Consider the following 23582-nt stretch of genomic DNA (forward strand, 5'->3'; position numbering starts at 1 on the left):
AAAATTGCATGCATGACGGTCTGGGAAATTTGTAAATAAAAATAGATTTTTATTTAAATTTTATTTTATAATAAATTGTAAAATATGAATTTGACATCATACAGTCGTATTTGTAATGTATATAAGCCACGTAAGGTATTTTATATCGGTATTACGTTACGATACGAGTGAGAAATTATACCAATGTGTGCTAGTGCAACAGCTAACTGTGTCGGCTGTACCACGTCTTTCTCAAGGTAAATAATCTACAACTGGCTGATCAAGCTAAAACAATGCCAACCTAATACCGATTGGTTGTGCTTCGTGATGGTATTGAAAATTCTAGAACAATTTGTGAGCTTGACCTGCTTGGTGAAGTTAAATTTATATTCCAAGTCTTTGCTAAGTAATTTAATTTTATTTGTACCTAGCTGGTATTAGGTGACGTAGTGATTATCCGACCATTTAAGGAACTTCATTTGGTAAGTGCTAATGCAGATTAATTTATTTACTGAACTATATTTCCGTTGATAATTTTATTGTTTATTACTTTATCACAACATTATCATTATTGCCAAACCTTTATATAAATTTAGCATGAAGTGAATATTGTGAATATTTTAAAATTAACAAGATGATGTGTTCCAAAAAGGTTGTAAACTTGTTTTATAAATTTGAATTGTAATATCTTGTGTGTTGTTCAAATCCTTACATCAGCACAGATTTTCATGCAGTTTTTACCAATAGATAGTGTAATTCCTGAGGTAGATTTAGGTGAACCATTTATTATGTTTTTACCAGAGCAAAGCCTGGACAGACCGCTAGTATAATAATAAAAAATCCCATGGATATTAGTGCTCTGGCTCCTTACAAACTCTTAATGTGATCGAGTTTGGGACCTAAACTTCTTCTTCTTCTTGACCTTATCCCTTTATTTCCATCTTTAATGCCCTTTGAGTGACGTGATTTTCATCTCTTCTTAAAATATGCCCGAACCAGCCTAACCTATAACTATGTAATTTCTCATTAACTGGTGCTACTTTCATACTTCCTCTTACATACTCATTCCATATTTTATCTAATCTAGTTACCCCGCACATCCATCTCAGCATTCGCATCTCTGTCGCATGAAGTTTCCTTTCGTCCGTCATTTTCGTCGCCCAACATTCAGATCCATACATATGACAGGTCTGATAACTGCCTTATAAATTTTTCCTTTCAATTTAAGGGTAATATTAGGGTCACACGTTACACCCATCACTTGTCTCCATTTTGCCCATCCTGCTCCAATACGGTTGGTTACGTTCTGGTCAATATCAGAGTTTGGGACCTAAACTGATCTGAAACAAATAATGGATAACTTTAATATTTTTTAAACTTTATTGTTTCAAGTAAAACCATTTCGTAATTTATAAAGAAATGGTTAACTTAATGATAAACAAAGGTAGATTTAGACAGAGACTATTTTCAGCCGCCCAAATTACGGCGCCTAAAAAGGCACCGTATAAACACTTTCGGCGCCATTTTTAGCCAATATAAAAAGAATATTTAAATAGGCGCGGGAACAGCGAGACACACGGGCGGAGGTCACTGGCGCCAAAAAATAGGCGCGTGTTCTATTCTGTGCCAGCGCTGGCATGCCGCGCAAAAATGGCGCCGAAAGTGTATACGGTGCCTTTTTTAGGCGCCGTAATTTAGGCGGCTGAAAATAGTCTCCCTCTAAACCTAGGTACCTGAATATCTTATTATGTGAACTCTAGAGCATATGCATTCAAGGCTTTTGATTATGCAATAATAATATAGTGTGTAATGCTAGAAGCATTATGCTATATCATTGTCAATGTCGTGGCCGCACTTCCTTATTCATTGGAAGTTTATTGTGTTTTGTTCTGGGTTTCAAACTAAAATCATTTAAAAATAGACTTGATGAACATTTAAAGACACAAGTGCTGTGATATACACGCATCAGCTTTAAGCTGCTAGTGTATTAAATAAATAATAATAATATTGGTTATGTTTGGCCACGAGCTCGCGTATCCAATAAAACTCCTCAAAATTAAATTTGAGTGAAATATAAAAATACAAATAATAATAATAATAATAAATTTTATCTTAACAGATTTATTTACTCCCTTCTATTTGGATCGACAACCATCTTCAATCACAATTCTCGTCGCCAATAAGGAATCCGGAAAGAAGTGTTAACAAATTACCGTTCACTATGCGTTTATTTCTTGACTGACAGTTACAATAAATCTACCTACATATAATAACTAAATATATCACAGATCCTAGGAATATTTCTGCCTCTTCTGTCCACAAAGCCATCAAGTCATCAAAAATACATTTTATTTCTATTCCATGATAAAAAAAGACAATCCAATCCAATTATTAAATAAGTGTAATTGTTTACATATTGTTACATTAATAAGTATTATTTATGTTCATTTAGTGCGATCTACGTCCCGCCGAACCGGGTGTCCTAGGTGAGCAACAAAGCTGCACGACGCGATGTATCAATATCAAATGTACTGTTTGACCTACGAACAATCCCGCGGCAATATTTGTACCTAACTACCAGGAACAGTCCCGCGGGAATATTTGTACCTAACTATCACGAACATACTCAACATGTTAATAATTGGTGTCACGTTGTCAGCTATTGTAGCGTCGCGTCAATAGAACGTCTATAAATGGTGGCGTGGACGCGAACTCTGGATGTGTTCCCCTTCACTTATATACACGCAGCGTTGTACTTCGTCATGCAGCATTTTGTCGCTCATTTAGGACATTGGCTATTTCTTCATAAGAGCCAGACCCTACTAGAGTGGTGTTTATAACCGCTATCATTACATGACTCTCGTTGTAGTCACGTGAACGCGATTGTAGATTTTCCTCACGCGGGGCGTTTTGTTCTTAGGTTATTGTATCGACCCTTACGGGACCCATTGATTTCACAGTTTTTGTACGGCTGTCACTGCTGGATGTATATTTCTGCCAAATTGCTGTTTTTAGCCCAAACAGTCTCTGAACTACTTAAGCCGGTGACGGATGAACCGACGACGAAACTGTAATGGTTCCTAACAACAAGTAACAATTGGTATGTTACTTAGGAATAATGTAGCTTCCAGTAGTTGAGTAGCTCCGAAGAATTAAGTATTGTTTGACATTACCATAAGCACCTCAAATTGTTTTACAGTAAAATAAATAGTAAGCAAGTACTTTTTTTATATAACTCATTTTCACAATTTGATTACCGAGCCTAATTTCCTAATTCCTACTAAATCTTAATTTGGACTGTTGTTTCGGATTTCAAGTTCTGTCGTAATTGTTTTCTTGTACATAATCGTTTCCATTTCAATAAAAGTCTGTGTACACTTTTAACTTGTTACATGAATGTTACCTACTAATTCTAGAGTAGATAAAATACCTTGGACTGACACCTCCTCTCTCTCATCCTCGCGTGTGGGTGCATTCGTGGCTGTGACTCCCTTAGCCCCGGACCCGCGTAAGAAATTAAGCTTTACATTTCGAAGGTTCGGCTGTTGTTTTTTGACACCCCACGACATGTACAGGAGTTCCAATTGTGAGGCGGAAACCACAACCTTTGCCATACGTTTGTCGAATCACAGAACGTTCTGGAAATTTACCATAAACGATTTCAATCGTAAATTCATAACTATGTAACTCGATGAATAAAACAGCATATCTAAGTTTTACATGCTTCGATCGTTCGTGTGTATAATTTTCAACAAAGTCATGACTTATTAATGCGACAGTGTGTGACATACACATTTTCAAACACATACATAATTATTATGTTATTTTCGAATGTCTTATTTTTAACACTGGTGCCAGATTCTATTCAGGCCGCATAAAGGCATCTGACGGCACAATTGAATTATTGAAACTGTCAACCAGTGTGCAGGTTTCCTCACGTACGTCTATGAAAACTACTATACATAAGTCACATTGGTATACAAACTCATGTAGCACGAGTAGAATTCGAACAAGGTACCTTTCGATCTCTAGCGGACGGTCTTAAACACTGGACCACTACAGCAACTAGTATTTTTGGAAAAAGTTCTTTTGGAGAGTAGTTCAAGGGGGATTTTATGAACCTATCTTTCATCTTCAGCGTATATAATTCTTTTCTACAATGTAATCTTCAATTTGACTTAGAAAACTTAGTTCAATTGTTTTTGTTTTTACATTTTTAATGAAAACACAATAGCTAAATGTTATTGAAATTTTGAATAATTTCATTTATGTACAGTCAACAGCACATCCAATTACCAAAATTAATTGCATTTCATTCGTCGCTATTACCGCGATCGAATGTAGGGTAACTTGATGTGCTGTATTAATTGTACAAAACAATCTTAATATCATATTTTTTGTTAAACTATTCTACAACTAAAAGGAAAAAAATATATTAAAACTAATTTTAAACAAATTAAAAAAAAAACTTATGCTTCTTCTGTAAATGGTGTAACAAAGAGGTCACTATCTATCCATCTCAGGTAAACGATTCAGATGATTCAAATAAAACATGGGACTTTTTAAAATAGATTTTTTCAAGATTTCTCCATCATTACTTGTAAACATTATGTGCTATTCTCGTGGCGATAAGGTACCGTTAGCAGCTCAGCTGCAATAACATTGATGACGTCACCCGGGCTGTATGGCTTGCAGGTGCGATGCAATTATAGTGCAATGACGAACCTTGTGCAGCGGGTCAGATTGCTCGGGAATCGGGAAGAGGAAAATTTAATAGAAAATATGTTTTTCAGTAAGTGAGGCAAGCTAGCAATCCAAACTAATATTATATAATGCGAAAGTAAACTAATTTGTTCCTTACCTTTTCACTCTTTATCTGCTCGACCAATCTTGAAAATCAAATCAAATCATTTTATTTGCTTAAATATGGTAGGTAATACAATATCCACATAATGGTTTAGAACTAGCCTATTTAGTCGTTGACAACACCATGCAAATGTTAATAATAGCATATTTAAAAAATTATAAAATGACATACACGTAATTTTGCATACATGTAAACTAAAGTACGGAGAAGGACATATGGTACCTATCACCCTGGAAAAATATATGTTCCCGTGGAAAAGTGACGTGGGCGAAGTCGCGGGAAAAAGCTAGTTGTCGTATAAATGAGTTTCTATAGCTTTTTATACAGGTATGAAACGGACGCATGGCATTTTACCTCACAATAGTGTTCGACACTGCCTCATCTTAAGGTCTTAGGGTCAAATCGAGGAAGAATATATCCTCCACTCAACTTTATAGAGCAATTCTATCTTAGGTTATTTACCAGGTGTATATATGGTCTTTACCAGTGATAGAATTTAGTACATAGGTACTTGGATACGCCACTCCCAACTATTTCAACCGTCAAACTGCAGTGCTTGCATTGTTGTGTACCGGTTTGAAGGGTGCGAGTGGCAGTGTGAATACGTCTGCTGGTGGGCCACATAGCGCTTGGTAATATAGGGCGGAAACCACACGCAAACCATTGTTAAGAACGGATAATGATCCATCAAAACAATTTCAGGCACATTATTCGTTGTGTTTTTGATTTCTTTTGTTTTTGCTAGCTGTACAGACCGATAAGGGTGTACGAAGTTACGCGTGCCAGAAACGTATATGACTTCACCGTAGCTATGTGTATTGTTACTACGTAAACGAAGTTAAACGTGATTATTTCCGTTGTTTTTTTGCATACATTTGTTTATTTACTCTTTTTAGAAGAAGGAGCTTGGTCTGTGGTTAGATATAATAAAACTCCACATTGACTCAGTTGTCCATTGGGTTAGTAAGTACTACTTTAATTTCATCTTGTTGTCTATAGTATATATTGATATAAATAAATTAATAGTTTCAAAAACACAAGAAAAACACGATTTTATAACAGCACGTGAAACTCAATCGGTCAAAGTTCATTACAACATCTTTCTAACAAGTCAAATTACGGCTGTGATACGATATTCGATCATGGAATGCTAGTGCATATCTTTCGGCTTCATCGTCAGACCTTGAAACCTAATCGTCGTTAAAGTCATTACAAGACTTCTAACAAATCCAAACACATCTATACGATGTTCCATCATGAAGTTCCAGTTCATATCTGCCGGCTCCATCGTCAGATCAGTTCGACAGCACCATATTATTGTATTGTCATCAGAACTACATACAGCTGCCAATTTTCATGACGCCACGATCATTGGAAGATGGTTAAACCTTAAATTGCATTACATGTTTCTTACATACATACAGGTCAACTTATTAAAATCGTGTTAAAAACAGCTTAGGGTCAGCTTAAGGGTTCATAATTTGAAGGTTTATTTTTATGCGGATCCAGGGCTTCGTGGTCTCTTGATGCAACCGTGATCTCGCTCGGGGACGATAGGCTTGTTTTATAGTATTTAAAGAAATGTTACTAGATTTCCAGTTATCTCGCTCATTATCATCTGATTCTGACACTAATTGGTATTTTTAGGTCACATATTCATATTATTCTACTGACCTAGAAAAAAATGAATATCATTTTATAGAAATATATGTATAATAATTATTATCTTTCTCTATAATATATATGTACCTTAACATATATATATATGATGATTCTTTGATTTATTTATTGAATATTTCACGTAAACTATACAGTTTCGGTTTATAATTGCCAAAGTCATCAAGCATCGAAATATCTTGCGGGAAAATGACGTGATACAGGGCTCAATATAATTCTAAATTTCATAGTTGATCGGGATTCGTCCCAATCTTTTCAAACACGAAGATACAAATAACATTAATTGAACTGGTTCCCAAGTATGTTCACTTTGAGACACAAGTTTGACATTAGATTATTTTACAAGCTTATCGATGTACCTATGTCCCTATGACTAAAACGGGTGGCTTGCAACTCAAGTTTGAAGCAGAATCTTCAACCGATTAAGATGAAATTTTGTACACAGGTTTAGTCATAGGGACAATGCATTATTATGATAGCTAGGTATATAGTATCGTCGAGTTACAAGTCTTGAACTTTTGGGGCTAACTCTATATTATTATAATATATTTATTTTTAAAACATGTGTACCTATTTAGATAAACTTCCGCTCGTCATATGCGCACGTATTGGCATATGACGAGCGGAGGCCATTTTACCTCTATGGCGCGGCAATAGCGACGATTTTGCAATGAATTTGGGTAAGTTCATGTGCTGTTGACTGTACCATGCATGTACCAATAACGTTGAGCAAATGAACGTTTCTCTTTCTATCTTTCAAATAAACATCCAAATCAAACTAGGTATTCAGATGCATTGCATTTGATAGCGACGTAAAAGGAGATACATTACGTCAATCGAGACCAGATAAATATATATGTATATAATGTATATTTACTAGTACGTAGTTATAATGCAACTAAGGGAGCGAGGATAGACATAGTCTGCTCATGACAGATGACAGATGTAACATTTTGCATAACGTTAATATTATTCAATATGGATTGTCTATTGTTTACAAAATAGCAATGCTACTGTTGTTATTAGCGCTGTCATCTTGTTAAAAAATATTTTGCTGTCCTCTTGTTATCGAAAATACATATAGGTACCTATCAAAAAGTACCTATATACTTCGGTGATAAACGCATTATATTATCAGATTATTATACAAACTCATGTGGCACGAGAATGATTCGAACCAGAGACCTTTAGTTACAAGCGGACGGCCCTAACCATTGGATCGCAACCGATTCCAATTGTTTTTTGATAACTAAGTAAATTAGTAACTGTAATTATAAATGCGAAAGTCTGTCTGTCTATCTGTCTGTCTGTTCCGCTTTCACGGCTAAACTGCTCGACCGATTTTGATGAAATTTGATATGCATATACGTTAAAGACTCCCATTCAAACAGACTACTTTTTTTTCAATAATCAACCCCCAAGTGACTGATAATGGTGGGGTGAAAGTTTGTATGAAAATCATGTTTATACCAAATTCACGCGGGCGAAACCGCGCGCAAAAGCCAGTACTACTTAAATATATTTTGTCATGTCAATGAAAACAATTGCTTGTTTACAGACTGTCTGATTCTCTGATAACTGTAGTCGACCTATTTCTACACTTTATATAATTTGAAATAATTTTGCATGCCTTGTCTGAAGCCCTTCCTGTTATTCAATATAGGATTATATTCAGTCTTACGTAATATATTTATAAGCTGTTAAACTTTTAAAACCAATGTTAAAAACTGTTATATAATGTAATAATGTTGTCCATTACATTATTACATTATATAAGAGTTATTTCAAGTGATTCTCAGAACCTTAGGGTGGGTTCCACCGTCAACTTTAACGTGCGCAGTAAAACGTAAAATACGCCATTACGTCTAAACGTCAGCGGCGCGTCGGTTAAAATCGATGTCTAATTTGACAGTGCAACTCACCCTTATTGTTTTAATGTTTTAACATATTTTGATAAATTCCCAAATTTTCGTTTAGGTAGTTTACTACCATATCATCAAAATTCTGTCTTTCTGTCCGCCTGTCTCGCTTTCACAGCAAATTTTGATGTTTGGATTAGATATACCTAGTTAATAAGTTTTGACCCGAAGTCAAACACAGGTTACGTGGACGGAGCTACGGCCAGCGGCTAGTTAATTATATAGCAGCCCGGCTTTGCTCGGGTAAAACCATCATAAATTATACGCCTAAACCTTCTTCAGGAATCATACTATCTATTGGTGAAAACCATACAATTTCATCAACCACAACAATGATATTTTTTATATGTAAGTATAATAATATTACCAAATGCTATGTTCCTGTTTTCAATAAACAAATTAACGAACGAGTTACAACTTTCACGGGTTGCCTTCTGGGCGATTTTCGCGAACATTCGAGAAGGATTTTGTGTACCATTGTAGTGCATTGAATGGACTCGCGTCGGGAGTTTCCAGAGAAATCTGAAATAATTTCAGTACGCTGTGGGATCTTGGCGAACAAGGACCTTAATCCTGTTACTCCTAGTTTCCCCTTATTGTAGTACTTTTCATATATTTGTCCTGTATCAGTCTTTGTTGATTTTAGAGTTTAAATTAAATAGTGGTATTTTCGAGTCTTTGTAAGGTAAGTCGTTGGTTCCATTTCTAGACACGTGTATTTGTACCTTGTGTTTGTTTGTTAAGTGTCTTTGTTAAGTGGGTTTAGGATAAATTTAAAATTATAATTTTGTTGTTAACACGATTTTTTTCGCCTTTCGCTGCCTGGTTATTGTGCGGGTCATGATGTTGATATTATCAAGTAATTTGATATTTGTGTTGTTATTGGATATTCTCATACTTGGCAAATGTAATTTAGACTTGGTTTGCAATTTTTTGATTTATTTAAGCTAATTTATTCAGTGTTTCCGTAAATTTTTTTATAACGGTGGATTTTTACGACATAAAAAGAGCAATTTCTAAGAACATTTATTAAGACAAATTACATAGATATGAGTCAAGTATTACGAATTTACGTTGAAATATCGATGTTATTAACAAAATTAAATTACATTGTAATTCGAGATACTGCGTATTTAGCGGGTTGCTATGGGTTCAGCGGCATAATGGCATCTTTTTTCGATTTATTGATTCGAGCTGTAGAGATTCCACATTTTTCCCGTTTTGATTGTGTGTTTTGTGATTCAAATAAACGATTTTATCTATCTACCATCAGGTCGTTCCTTTTCTGTTTTTAAGGCTCACAAATATCAACACTTCGATATATCGACGTAAATGTATTTTCGTTCAAAGAAAACTTTGATCTATAGCTTGTGTGCCTAGCCTTATCAAGTATCAATTTCAGCAATAATTTAAAGCAAGTCTACAACCTTGATAATTACTTATGTCATAACATGAATATGTATTTGTATAATACGCGTACTAGTGCAATATCAAATATATATGCAGTTGCATTCTTATCGTGTTTATTAATAGCTATAGTACCTACCTGGGTATAATTTGTTGTAAGGTTAGCTGCAGCGGTTTCCTAGTCGCGCTCAGGGTCATATCTCGCTGTAGTATAATAGTTGTCATAATGCGTCTATTGTGTTGTCCGTACTTCTGTGCTAATTAGTGTGATTACAAATAGTGCTTCCGTGGGATTCACAATTGTTAAGTACTTTTTTAAATAAGTATAAGATGCATTTGATTATGTAAACATTTGTGCAGTTTTGTGTCATGTTCAAAAATATGATATCATAAATTTATCGATACAAATCGTCCATACTAATGTTATAAAATACGAAAGTCTGTCTGTTTATCTGTCTGTCATGCTTTCACGGCTAAACTGCTGGGCCGATTTTTATTTATATGGCATCATCTAGTACTAAATACTAGCGTAGATGTAGGTATTTATGTGCTATATTCTCGAAATGATCGAGAACTGTCATTAAACATTCACGGAAACTCTTGACAAATTTTCTAAGGTAATTTCTTTGTGTTTCCGGAAATATTTAAGAGGAAGTCCGAGAATAGAAAATTTATAGGCGACACATCATTAACTATTTGATCTTGCAAGTACTATTACATAATCCATAATATACATTCAGTACACACAGTAAGTACTATAAATTATATTGTAAGGGGCGATATACAGAATTTAGTAACCATGCATATTGGGCGTGCCACAGGGCAGAGTTCTTGGCCCTATATTCCATTCTAATAATTTATTTAGAATGCTAAATAAAATTGGAAAGAGCCACTGAAGTGCTCTTTCACCATATCCAATAGGAATTATGGTGAAAGGCTCTTCAGTCGCTCTTTCCAATATTCAAATATGAAAGTGTTATATGTATATAGGACTTAATGTTGTGTATATTTTTCAAAGGTAATAACCACGATGTTGGGCGGCAGCGTGCTGTGGTTCCGCCACGGGCTTCGGCTCCACGACAACCCGGCTCTGCTCAGTGCCACTGAAGACAAGAGCGTGCCATTCTTCCCAATCTTCATATTTGATGGAGAGTCCGCTGGTAAATCCTCTTCCATATATTTTATTAACAAAATATAACAAAATATATTGTGGATAGATGCGTTATTTTACGTTTCAAACGTAAAATAACGCGTCTAAATAGATCCACAATATATTTTGTATATATTTTCTATATCTATGATTGAGATGGCGCGTAAGAAATAGTCTCCTAAAATCTTTCGTTAGCTGGGCTAAAGTTTAGCCTATCTTTTCAATGCTGGGATTTTCTTTATCGACCCTGAGATAATTATAGTGTAAAAAAACGAAGCATGACTAATAAATTTATGATGATTGATTGTATGTTTGTCAGAAATGGTTACGTCTGTAGTAGTCTGAATGGTTTCATAATTCGTGACGCTGTAGTGATGGTAATGACGCACACTAACAGTCATTACCAAGCTTGTGGACGGTAACCGATAAATCTGTTTTGATTGGGATAATCCGAGAGCCGCGGTGATGTTAAATAATCACTAAACAATAGAGGGACCTCCGTTATGGAATTTATACGTAAGTAAATGTTACTACGTATATTCCTCCACTTACGTAATACTTCGTTAAGCAAAACATGATAAATATGGGTATTGTCTAGACGTAATATACAAATAGTGAATTTGGATTGTCTGTATCATCGTATAAACATATGTCTAGATCGGTTTCCAAATTAGTAGTCACGTGGAGTCGCATCTGATGTTAGATTGGAACAGAACTCTCTCTCTCTCATCACTGCGTTTTCTTAGTTACTTCAGCTGTTGATTGTCGGAGCCCAGGGACCGCTTTCCTACTTTTTCTCCATCGCACGATCCACGTCGCACGATCGTCGGCATCCCTAGTTGTCAGACCATTGTCATGCATATCATCCTTGACGACATCAAGCCGACATTTTTTGAGTTTGCCTTTCTGTCAGGGCCAGACGGGCGGGAGCAAAATAGTCAGACATTTGTTCCCTACGTAATTTACCGTTCTACGCAAGACGATTGATCAAGATATTGTACTATGGATTTGGTTTGGTAACTTAAGTCCTATGATATAAGTAAAAGATTAAACACACAGTTAAAATACCACAGGGTAAACTTGTGTGGAGATTTGAAATATTATTTCCATCATCATCATAATATAATGTTCCCATTGGCTTCCTTTATAGATGAATGAGGAGAATTGGCCATTTCGTTTCCAATGCGGATTGGAGGTTTTATTCTTGTCAGACACATTATTTATTTTTGTTAATGTTTGTTTCGTATAACAGGTACGAAACTTGTCGGGTATAACCGCATGCGGTATCTGCTGGAAGCATTGGAAGACATCGACAACCAGTTCAAGAAGTATGGCGGGAGGTTGATCATGGTCAAGGGGACCCCCAATGTCGTCATCAGGCGGCTTTGGGAGGAATTCGGTGAGTTGCATTTTATTTGCGGCTATGAAATTATTTTTTTCTTATTCGCCGAGTGGATCATTCTCATTTCATTGTCTTGTTTTTAATTTTAAACGACGACAGACGGAAGGGAGTTGGTATCTGTATGTCTGTCCGTGGCTTAAATTCCAAAATCTGTGGATTTGAGTTGGATGCAAAAATATCTCTCTGACGACAATAAAAGCTTGTGTTAAAAATTATATTAACTATAGCTCTCTTAATAGGGGTGCCTTTGCCTAGCATGGGAACCATAGGCTAATAAAAAAAAGGAATTGTTTTCATGGGCGTAAAAACAAAAAAGCATTTTGAAAAGGGTTGCCATGTGAACAGAGTTTAATGGCAACCCTTTTCATTTTGCTGTGCAACGCAATTTTTGCCGCGTTAAAAGTTTTTGATTAAATAATTTATTTGAAATTTGTAAGCAGTTACAGTGTTCAAAGACCTAGAGCAACGTTCGTTTGTTGAGTGAAGCCTCACAATTCTCGGTTAACTTCTCAATTAGCTTGATTTTGTCAGGATTCACATTAATTACGAAGTGTTACTGTGAAAATACCTGTATCAAAGCGCCTATTTACTACGGTGAAGCTGAAACTGCTATAAACTGCATTTGGTCTTATAAAATTATCAGTCTATCAAAAATATATATTAAAAAAAACATCTTATAATTTGATATACGCTCCAAAAGGCGCCATTTTAAAGGAAAAACATCACCATTTCGACCCTAATAAATCCATTGCTGAAAATAGCCTTTTGTTGTCAAGGTATCCGCAAATTATGCTTCGAGCAAGATTGCGAGCCGGTGTGGCGCGCGCGTGACGAGAGCGTGAAGCGGGCGTGCCGTGAGATCGGCGTGAAGTGCCAGGAACACGTGTCCCACACTCTGTGGGAACCTGACACCGTCATCCGCGCCAACGGCGGCATCCCGCCTCTCACTTACCAGATGTTCTTGGTGAGTGATACATAATTGGAGCACATTGCTGGGTCACGTGACGCGAGCGTGAAGCGGGCGTGCTCACTTACTAGATGTTCTTTGTGAGTGATACATCACAGACCTACTTGGTGTCTGTCTATAGTCGAATTTCGAACGCCTCCGTTCCTAACGCCCCATTTGAGGCGTTGAGGGCTAAATGAAGGGATGTAACTTTTGGAAATAAATATATGGATACAGTATCACGTATTTCAAATATTCTGACAGCCTTAAGCATTTTGACTTATTTTGCTTTTACTTCAAGAGTTGTTACTTAAGTGACGGGCGATATTGAGATCTATCCTTTACCTATAAGGAATATATACCTTGAAGAATTCCTTGTTGCAATAAAGAGTTCACCTATCAATATTGTTTTACCTTCAATAACATGCTAAATTTTTGCCAACATATCGAGACTTTAAGACCGCCTTCCAACGCTAAAATTTACCTCATTCTAAAGCGTCAACCGATAATGAACCCTATCCTATAGTACCTTCTAGAATTATCTACTTTTTTTAGCACACCGTAGCCACGATCGGGGAGCCTCCCCGCCCGGTTGAAGACGCGGCCCTACTCGGCGTCAAGTTTGGCACACTGCCGGAGTGTTTCTATGAGGAATTCACCGTTTTTGATAAGGTTCGTTATGTAATACTAGCTTTTGCCCTGGTTAATTTTCCGGGATAAAAGATACCGTAGTCCTACTACATAGTTCAAAGTACATGTATGCAAAATTTCATGAAGATTGGTTGAGTAGATAAAGCGTGAAGATGTAACAAACTTACTTTCGTATTTTTTATATTAGTATAAGGATATTAGCCACGAAAAGCCGTGACTCACCTATTTTTGTCCTCCTTTATACAGTGTTTGTATAGAAGCGGTTGTGGTGTAATGGATAAGACGCCCGCCTGTGGACCGAAATGTCCCAGGTTCGAATCCTACTCGTGCCACACGAGTTTGTATACCAATCTAACTAACATATAGTAGTTTTCATCGACCACCAGCTTCCGGTGAAGGAAAACATCGTGAGGAAACCTGCACACTGGTTGATTATTAACTTGTGTGTGAAACGGAAAAGGCAATACTAATGCCAAGAGAGTTGTTGTGTGTGTTTAATTCCACGTAATGACCACGACCCTCAGCCATGAGGAATAAGACTATGAAAAAGATACAGTGTGTCATTCTTCTCCACTTTCCCCTATCTGATGGCTATATTTTTAGCTATATCCGCGAAAGACTTCATCCATCTCTCATGACGACCTCGGTGGCGCAGTGGTAAAGTTCTTGCCACTGAACCGAGAGGAACCCGGGTTCGATCCCCGGTCGAGTCGTGATGAAATAAGATCTTTTTCTGATTGGCCCGGGATTGGATGTTTATCTATATGTGTTATAAAATATAGTATCGTTGAGTTAGTATCCCATAACACAAGTCTCGAACTTACTTTGGAGCTAGCTCAATATGTGTGATTTGTCCTAATATATATATATATATATATTCTCATTATATTTCAGATATTGGTTATAATCTTTATTATTAACGTAGGCTTCCTCGATAAAGGCTTGCCTAGTCTGTGCATCACTGTGCAAACCTTTCTCGAGGAAGCCTATTTATCCTCATAAGTCACTACATATTTCTAGATTTTAAGCTCTAGATTTACAATTAATTCACATTCCCAGGTGCCGAAGCCTGAAGACCTGGGGGTGTTCCTGGAGAACGAAGACATCCGCATGATAAGATGGGTGGGCGGGGAGACGGCTGCCTTGAAACATTTGGAGCAACGACTCGCCGTGGAGTATGAGACTTTTTGCAGGTAACTCGTCTGTTTGGCTTATCTTCGCGTGATAAAAAACATTTTTAAAAAATCGCCTAAAACAACGCGTTATTGTTTACGTGTGCGTTGCTAGTTATACGACATACGTACACAACATAGTAAAGGGACAAAACAATCTTGATCCGTAATCGTAAATTAAGTTTTTTTTAAAGATTAATATGACTTAAATATCTTATAGTGATTTATTTTTAGATACTAATATTCTTATTAGTATAATTAATGTGTGTGGAGGTTTAAATGTTTGTTTATCAATCACGCCACGTGTTTGACGTTGCGTTGCGTTGCGTTTTTACGACCGTAAGCAGTTGACAAGTGAACATCGCCTGTGTTTCGCTCCGTATTAAATTATAAATTAGATCGGCTTATAAATTAAGTGTTCGGCGTTGTGATACCGCGAAGCTTTTATTCAACTTCCATTGTATGTAATTATGTAATCTCGTATGTATGTACTGATGGAATCTTGCATCAATCAATTCCAGAAAACAGATATCTTCAATCGATTGAGCTGAAATTTTGTGCACACGTTTAGCTTGGATGACAATGCATTGTTCTAAGCATGACCTGATGGTGCACCCAGTAACGGCTCCCTACGGGGTAACTCGCCAACGGTTTACTGCACGCGCATGATTTTTTTGGCACGCAGCGATTGTAATGAGATCTCTTCGACTACAATAAAAGCTTGTGTCAAAAATGTTTTTTTTTTAACTTATTACTTAATAATATCTACATCTAACTGTTGGGGACTGTATAATACAAGGTCTTCTTCGATTTTTTAACACACGATTTGTATTTCTATCTGGATACGTAATTACAAATTGAACTTAACACTAAAGGAAATGTCGCTATTCTTATTCACATTTTCGTATTCACATTAGTATACTAGTGAGCGAATCGGCATTGCGGCGCTCTGATTGGCCGGTCGCTCGTGAGTGCTTAAGTGTCGTCGTCGGCGCGCTTGTGTCTCGCTCGTTGTCCATTACACTAACGTTAGTTTAATAAGATTTAACTGTTGTCTCATTCCTAGGGGTTCGTACTTGCCAACGCATTGCAACCCGGATCTCCTCGGACCGCCGATATCGCTGAGCCCTGCCCTGCGATTCGGCTGCCTCTCCGTTAGAAGGTAATAAATAAATAAATATATAAGGACAAATCACACAGATTGAGCTAGCCCCAAAGTAAGCTCGAGACTTGTGTTATGGGATACTAACTCAACGATACTATATTTTATATCAAATACATATATAGATATACATACAAGACCCGGGCCAATCAGAAAAAGACAATTTTCCATCATGACCCGACCGGGGACCGAACCCGGGACCTCTTGGTTCAGAGGCAAGCACTTTACCACTGCGCCACCGAGGTCGACAGTAATATTCACTAAATTGTATAAAAACAAAGTAGCTTCCCGCTATATTCTGTCCCTTTCTATGCATAGATCTTTAAAACTACGACGATTTTTATTGCGGGTTGTTCTAATAGATGGTGGGATGGTTTTTATATATAATTTATTATGTTTTTACCCGAGCGAAGCCGGGGGCGGGCCGCTATCTGTTTCCCTCACGGGGTCACTGTCCCAGACAGAGCCCAAGGTCAGAAGAATTTATTTTAAGTCATCTTTTTTATATTTTTACTAGCGGTTATTGGTCCCTAACACACACATATATATTATTTCTTTTTCTATACATATACATTGGTATATGTATAAAAAAATATTATACATATACATACACATTAGTATATGTATAAAAAATAATAATGAAAATTATCTTTTAAGAAATAATAATAATAAAAAAATTAATTAAAAATTATTCAATACGCAGGTTCTACTGGGCCGTGCAGGATCTGTTCCGCAAGGTGCACCAAGGCAGACTATCGTCCACTCACTTCATTACCGGTGAGACTACACCTCCACGCGAGGACGTGTGGTTCCCGCCCTAGATTAGGACAATGGTCTAGTATAGGCGGTATCTTTCTGTGGGCGTTGTGTGAGGAAACTATTTTGAGGGAAGAAGTCTTCACAGTTTATAGGCAACAACTGAATTATAATAATAATAATAAATATATTAGGACAAATCACACAGATTGAGATAGCCCCAAAGTAAGTTCGAGACTTGTGATATGGGATACTAACTCAACGATACTATATTTTATAACAAATACACATATAGATAAACATCCCGGGCCAATCAGAAAAAGACCATTTTCCATCATGACCCGACCGGGGCTCGAACCCGACACCTCTCGGTTCAAAGCCAAACAATTTACCACTGCGCCACCGAGGTCGTCGAATTCCCAAAGTGGTTTGATTTCAGGCGGGTGGATCGTAAAATCACACGGAATTCGAGCTTCGAGGCATGGCAGCTGCGAAAGTAACCCGAAACACGAGATGATGAGAGAGAGATAACAGTTTTATCCATGCTAATATTATAAATGCGAAAGTCTGTCTGTCTGAAGCCGTAAAAGCGTTACGGCTAAACCGCTGGACCGATTTTGATGAAATTTGGTATGCATGTAGTTAAAGGCTCCCGTTCAAAAATCAACCCCCATTTGACTACAATGGGGGGTGAAAGTTTGTGTTCCTCTTTCGCAGAATAACACATGCGGGCGAAGCCGCGTGCAAAAGCTAATATTGTCATAATTAATATAATAATTATTAAATTGTTATCTCTGACTGATACAAACAAATTGTTATCTCGGCACGGGGCAGCTAAAGCTTTAGACATAGTTTAAAAAATATATATATAAGACGGAATTTTTTTCCTCTGTAGTGATAGTTATTATATAATACAGGTCAACTGATATGGCGCGAATATTTCTACACTATGAGTGTGAATAACCCGAACTACGGCCAGATGGAAGGGAACCCTATCTGCTTGGATATCCCCTGGAGGAACCCAGAAGGGGATGAGTTGCAAAGGTATGGGTTCTATATTTTCATCGTTTAAAATTCCCTTAATCTTTTAAGTTCAACATTTCATCCCAAGATTAGACCCCTTGTCTCTTTCAAGGGGATCAATTCGGGGACGAAATTTCATAACCTTAATATAGTTTTTAATCTGTTCAAGGTTCAGTCTCAACATAACGACAAAAATTGCTTTATATCAAAGTAAAATAAATTGACTTTCACGTGGACGTTTTCACGTCAGTTTTCGTAAATTCTATATTCATAAATTATGATGCTCAAACAGAAATAGTTACCTCCAAGTATTTATGGAAATTTTCTGCCTATCTCAGATTTCAAAGCTACAAACTACTACATTTCAGAACGATCAATTCTGAGAAAAAATGCCGAAAGAAATTCAATCAACAGTATTGATCCCTAATTATTATACGAGGGCTGCTATTTATGTATCCGGAACTGGCCAATAATTCTAGAATATTTAAAAAGTAATTACAACATTTGAAAATAGAACTCTTCGGCTAGAGAATAAATATTTTTCATGTCCCTGTCATTTGTTTTTTTCAATTGGCGCCAATTTTGAAAATAGCTTGTCTTCATTGCCATGGATTTAACTCGTGAACATTTTCGCGCGATGATTTATTATGATTTTCGGCGTGGATTAACTCAAAAACAGTGCATCGAACAACTGATTTTAACTTTTGGAGATGAAGCACCATCGAAAACCACTGTGTATTATTGGTTTAAGGAATTTCAACGTGGACGGTCTATGCTCACGGATGAAATTAAGGAGGGTCGTCCTAAATCGGTAGTGGTACAACAAAATATTGATGCTGTGCGACAATTAGTAATGCAAGATCGTCATGTTACATACCGCGAGATAGAGGCGTCTCTGGGCATTAGTATACACGCGATATTACACGAACATTTAATTGTTAAAAAAATTTGTTCGCGTTGGATTCCGCACAACTTGAGCGTAGATCAAAAACAGGCTCGTGTCGACTGGTGTAAGAAAATGATAAAAAAATACAACCGTGGCACGTCAAAAGCTGTTTATAATATCTACACAAGTGACGAAACCTGGATCTATGCTTATGACCCTGAAACTGCTGAGCAGTCAACGGTGTGGGTCTTTCAAGATGAACCGAATCCAACAAAAGTTGTTCGTGCGAGAAGCACTTTAAAGCAAATGGTCGCTTGTTTTTTTGGTATCAACGGACATGTAGCTACAGTGCCACTAGAGAATAGTAGGACGGTTAATTCTGAATGGTACACCACCATTTGTTTGCCAGAAGTCTTTGAAAAAATACGAAAGAACAACCCACAACGCAGAATCATACTTCATCACGACAATGCTAGCTGCCACAAGTCGGCTGAAACAAATAATTTTTTGGAGGGTCAAAAGATTGAATTGACGGGTCATCCGCCGTACAGCCCCGACCTGGCACCCAATGATTTTTATTTATTTCCAAACATTAAAAATAAATTACGTGGTCAACGTTTTTCGAGCCGCGAAGAGGCCGTTGATGCGTTCAATACACACGTTTTGGACATACCTCAATCAGAATGGAAAAAGTGCTTTGAAAATTGGTTTCATCGTATGCAGAAGTGCATAGATCATCGCGGAGAATACTTCGAGAAACAATAAAACCATATGTAATAATATATGTTTGTTTAATTTTGTTATTCCGGATACATAAATAGCAGCCCTCGTAATATGTTCTATAACAACTAAACAAAAGATCATTGTTTGTGTTAGATTATCCATGTTGATACAGTAATTTGACCCTTACTAAGATGGAAAGAAGGCCGCACCGGGTTTCCGTTCGTGGACGCGGCGATGAGGCAACTCCGCACTGAGGGCTGGCTTCACCACGCCGTGAGGAACACTGTGGCGTCCTTCCTCACGCGGGGAACCTTGTGGCTGTCCTGGGAACACGGCCTGAACCACTTCCTCAAGTATTTGCTGGACGCTGATTGGTGAGAAACATCTTCATCATTTCGGAGTAAATTCGCTGTATTTAACCCTGCAAAGATTTCCACAAAGACCGATTGAATGCTTGCGCCCAGCGTCTTTCGTTTGTGGTGAGAATAATATAAAATATATATATATATATATGGACAAATCACACGAATTAAATTCGTGACTTGCGTTATGGGATACAAAGTTAACTAATATCGCAATATTTTTATTGGTTACCTATCTATTGTTTGAATTACGGGACATAGTAACTGAAACTGGTATTCTGCCCGTGTACCAAATTTCAGTCGAGTAGATTTTGCGTGATAGAGTAACAAACATACATACACATATACACCCTCACAAACTTTCGCATTATTAAAGGTTACAAATTAGCATCAGGTATTTCGACAATTTATTTCTTCTATGATGTGTGTAGTGCGACTTTGCTATTTAATCGAGTGTACGCAGCCAACCAATCACAATGCGCCATTCTGACGCAACGACAACAACGCCCCAATGTGATTGGTCAGAGTACCAATCACATTGGGGCGTTGTTGTTGTGATGGGTACTCGGCGTCTCACTTCGAATCACGTAAAAATCGTGTCAGGCGACTTGAATAAAATCTGACACTAGTGTTAGCAATAACACACTCGATAATGACTTAGAATCGATAGATAATTCGTTTATTTAATTTGTCACAGACACCAAAGAAATAACAGACAAGTTTTATAATAAAACAAATAAATAAATAAAAAACAACAAATTGGTGTGCTGCAGCAAGGCAATAAGGCCATAACTCAGCGAAAATAGTGAGTGGTTAAATGCAAACCAGCGCTCCGCCCTCAGGTCGGTATGCGCCGGCAACTGGATGTGGGTGTCGTCGTCCGCGTTCGAAGCGTTGCTGGACTCGGGCGAGTGCGCGTGCCCGGTGAGGCTGGGCCGGCGGCTCGACCCCAGCGGCGAGTACGTGCGCCGCTACGTGCCCGAACTGTCGCGGATGCCTGTCGACTATATGTGAGTGTGGTGTGTTTTTAACCACAAAGGGCTGTTATAAGTTCGACCGCTAAGCGTCGAGGTCGTCGTCGGGTTGGCCACAGTTCACAGGATCACTCTTCATCGAAAGCACGTTGCTCCAAAAAAAAAAAAATGTATACCTCAAGTTATTTAAACTTTATTATCATGTTCTTACCTAAACTAATTATATCAAGCAGAAATGATTTTATCGATTGTTTTAATTCAAACTTAATCTAGATTTTGCGAAACCAAAAAAATGTTTCGACGATACGTGCTTTCGATGAAGAGTAATGAGCTGTGGATATCCTCTGTCTGTGTACGTGGCACCGTAGCTCATCAACGGGTGGACCGATTTGGATGCGGCTTTTTTTATTTTATACCCATTTTTTATGCTGTGGTTCTTAGATATGTTTGATCAAAATCGGTGTAGCCGTTCAAAAGTTGTAGCGAAATGAATATTGAAAGTCGGGGATTTTTTGGATTTGTCTAACAAATAAACTTGCGTAGTAAGTATTCGGACCTGCGACCTTTAGATCACAGCCGAAAAATGTTAACCACTGGGCCATCACCGCTTCATAACTACATACATATGTTATAATGACGGGGTAGCACGGACCTTTTTTATTTAATTCACACCGCAAATACTCCCGGCTGCAAGGTATTTGAAACGTCAGCAACATTAAATTAAAAAGATTCGTGTTAAGTCCCTTAGTTATGTGTTCAAAGCGTGAAAATTAAAAAAAAAAGAATACTACCGAAACTGTCAGGGGGTTTCTTAAATTTTTTATTTAGTTATTATTACAATAAAGTGTGGAATGCCCTGTTCTAGCTACGAGCCTTGGAAAGCGCCCATAGACGTGCAAGAGCGCGCCAACTGCATTATCGGGAAGGACTACCCCGGACCCGTGGTCAACCACCTCGTCGCCGCGCAGAAGAACAGGAACGCCATGCAAGTGAGTGCTGGTAGTTTATACCGCTTGTGTCAGCATGTCTGGCCAGTGAGGAGTAAATGGGCAGATGCGTTTGAGTATGTTATTAAAACTAAAAATTATTAAGACAGATGATTTTTTGCAATTTACAATATAAATGAATAATTAACGCATGGGAAACGCTCCTAGAGTGTTGTGTCAATTGAAATTGAACTACTCGTGACACGCCTGGTAGATTTAAGTAATAATCGCACTAAATATTTAGTTTTGGGCGAAACAAGCGCAATTTAAAAATTTACGGAAAACTGTGCTACTGATGAAACGCTATGAAATAAAAATATCTTTAAAAACAGGGTTTTTTTTCTTAATAATATTTAAATTTACGTATTTACTCAGCAGTGGGACACCAGTTGGTTCTAAATAATACATAATAATAATAATCATTGTTTAAGGAATTTATTTCATCTGCCCATTTATGATGGAAGATTGGCTTTTTTCACTTAATGGCTTTTCGCTCCTATTTTTTTGCTTTTATTGAGTGATGTAGTGAATAGTAAACAATAATATAAGTTAGCATAGTTTATTTAACTGGCTACAATAACAGTTCTTAAACATACAGCTTTCATTTAAAGCTTTGTTATAAAATAATTGTTTATTTTTGTCTGTAAATTATAATTGTGAAGGGATTAGAAAAATAGGACGCTAATGATGAGCCTCTAAATTTCTGGTTTGTATTTAGTTAGATATATGTAATTCTCGGCACATAAGTTGATTTTTTTTTCTTTTCTCTTATTATTATAATCTGTCCGTTTACGACATTAAACAATATTTTTATGGTGTCCAAACAGCTATTGGTCCAAATCCATTGACTTGTCCTCTCCATAAATCAGTACTTTTATTGTACTTGTTTGTATGAGCTTCGAATTTATTGCATTATGAACACATATCCAAGGGCGATTTTCTCTTTAGTCTGGAAAAAACTACTCTCGGCTTCATGAGACCCGCTGCAAGCTCATTGGTATGGTTTAATAGACGGTCCTTGTACTTTGGCATTCTGTTTTTAATTTCCTCCATGACTGTGGGGATATTTAGGTCCCGATGTAATTGTGCATTTGTTATATACCAAGGGGCATCCACTATAGTTCGCAGCATTTTTAATTGGAATCGTTGTAAGATCTCTAAATTTGAGTTTGCCTATGTACCCCAAAGTTTGTATTCCATACGTCAATGTTGGTTTTATTATACATTTATATACAAGCAGTTTGTTTTCCAGTGATAACTTGGATTTCCGATTAAGCATACAATAATATTTTCCAAATTGCAAACTGAGAGCTTTACGCTTTGTAAAAATGTGTTTCTTCCAAGTAAGTCTTCTATGTAAATAAAGAACCTGGGACTTAGCATCCTGAGCTTGCGGTATACTGACGTCAAGTTGATTTTTAGTGGTTATTATTTATGAAAAAATAAACGAGTATTTTGAATTTCGCGTGTAACCACTAAAAATCCCATAACTAACACTTTTATCTCTAATTAAACCTGCGTTGACGGTCGCCATTTTGGT

The 23582-nt window shown here is 37.1% G+C and overlaps 1 protein-coding gene and 1 long non-coding RNA gene across 10 annotated transcripts in view; one reads left to right on the forward strand and one right to left on the reverse strand.

The window, feature by feature from the left end:
- cry (cryptochrome) overlaps positions 1 to 23582 on the forward strand; it is a 27786-nt gene continuing 4204 nt past the window's right edge. For 4 of the 9 annotated variants that reach the window (XR_008405109.2, XR_008405110.2, XM_053751752.2 and 1 more), the window contains exons 1-12: positions 1 to 236; positions 10868 to 11009; positions 12252 to 12398; positions 13178 to 13365; positions 13903 to 14019; positions 15058 to 15191; positions 16237 to 16332; positions 17036 to 17109; positions 18006 to 18132; positions 19912 to 20094; positions 20925 to 21092; positions 21922 to 22045. Coding sequence is in view for 7 of the 9 variants with exons in the window: in XM_053751752.2 (XP_053607727.1) it covers positions 10880 to 11009; positions 12252 to 12398; positions 13178 to 13365; positions 13903 to 14019; positions 15058 to 15191; positions 16237 to 16332; positions 17036 to 17109; positions 18006 to 18132; positions 19912 to 20094; positions 20925 to 21092; positions 21922 to 22045 (1488 nt within the window). In the remaining 2 variants the exon portion in view is untranslated. Of the gene's footprint in view, positions 237 to 258; positions 462 to 5632; positions 5810 to 8972; positions 9128 to 10015; positions 10152 to 10867; positions 11010 to 12251; positions 12399 to 13177; positions 13366 to 13902; positions 14020 to 15057; positions 15192 to 16236; positions 16333 to 17035; positions 17110 to 18005; positions 18133 to 19911; positions 20095 to 20924; positions 21093 to 21921; positions 22046 to 23582 lie in introns of those variants that run through there. The other 5 variants (XM_053751753.2, XM_053751756.2, XM_053751755.1 and 2 more) reach the window with 5 other exon arrangements.
- On the reverse strand, positions 907 to 2251 carry LOC135309809 (uncharacterized). The gene is made up of 3 exons (XR_010370027.1): positions 2109 to 2251; positions 1071 to 1319; positions 907 to 990 (listed from the first exon to the last, which is right to left on the reverse strand). It is a non-coding gene; the product is annotated as an uncharacterized LOC135309809 (long non-coding RNA).

The sequence above is a fragment of the Plodia interpunctella genome, chromosome 11 (assembly GCF_027563975.2).
Source record: "Plodia interpunctella isolate USDA-ARS_2022_Savannah chromosome 11, ilPloInte3.2, whole genome shotgun sequence".
Taxonomy (NCBI): Eukaryota; Metazoa; Arthropoda; class Insecta; order Lepidoptera; family Pyralidae; genus Plodia; species Plodia interpunctella.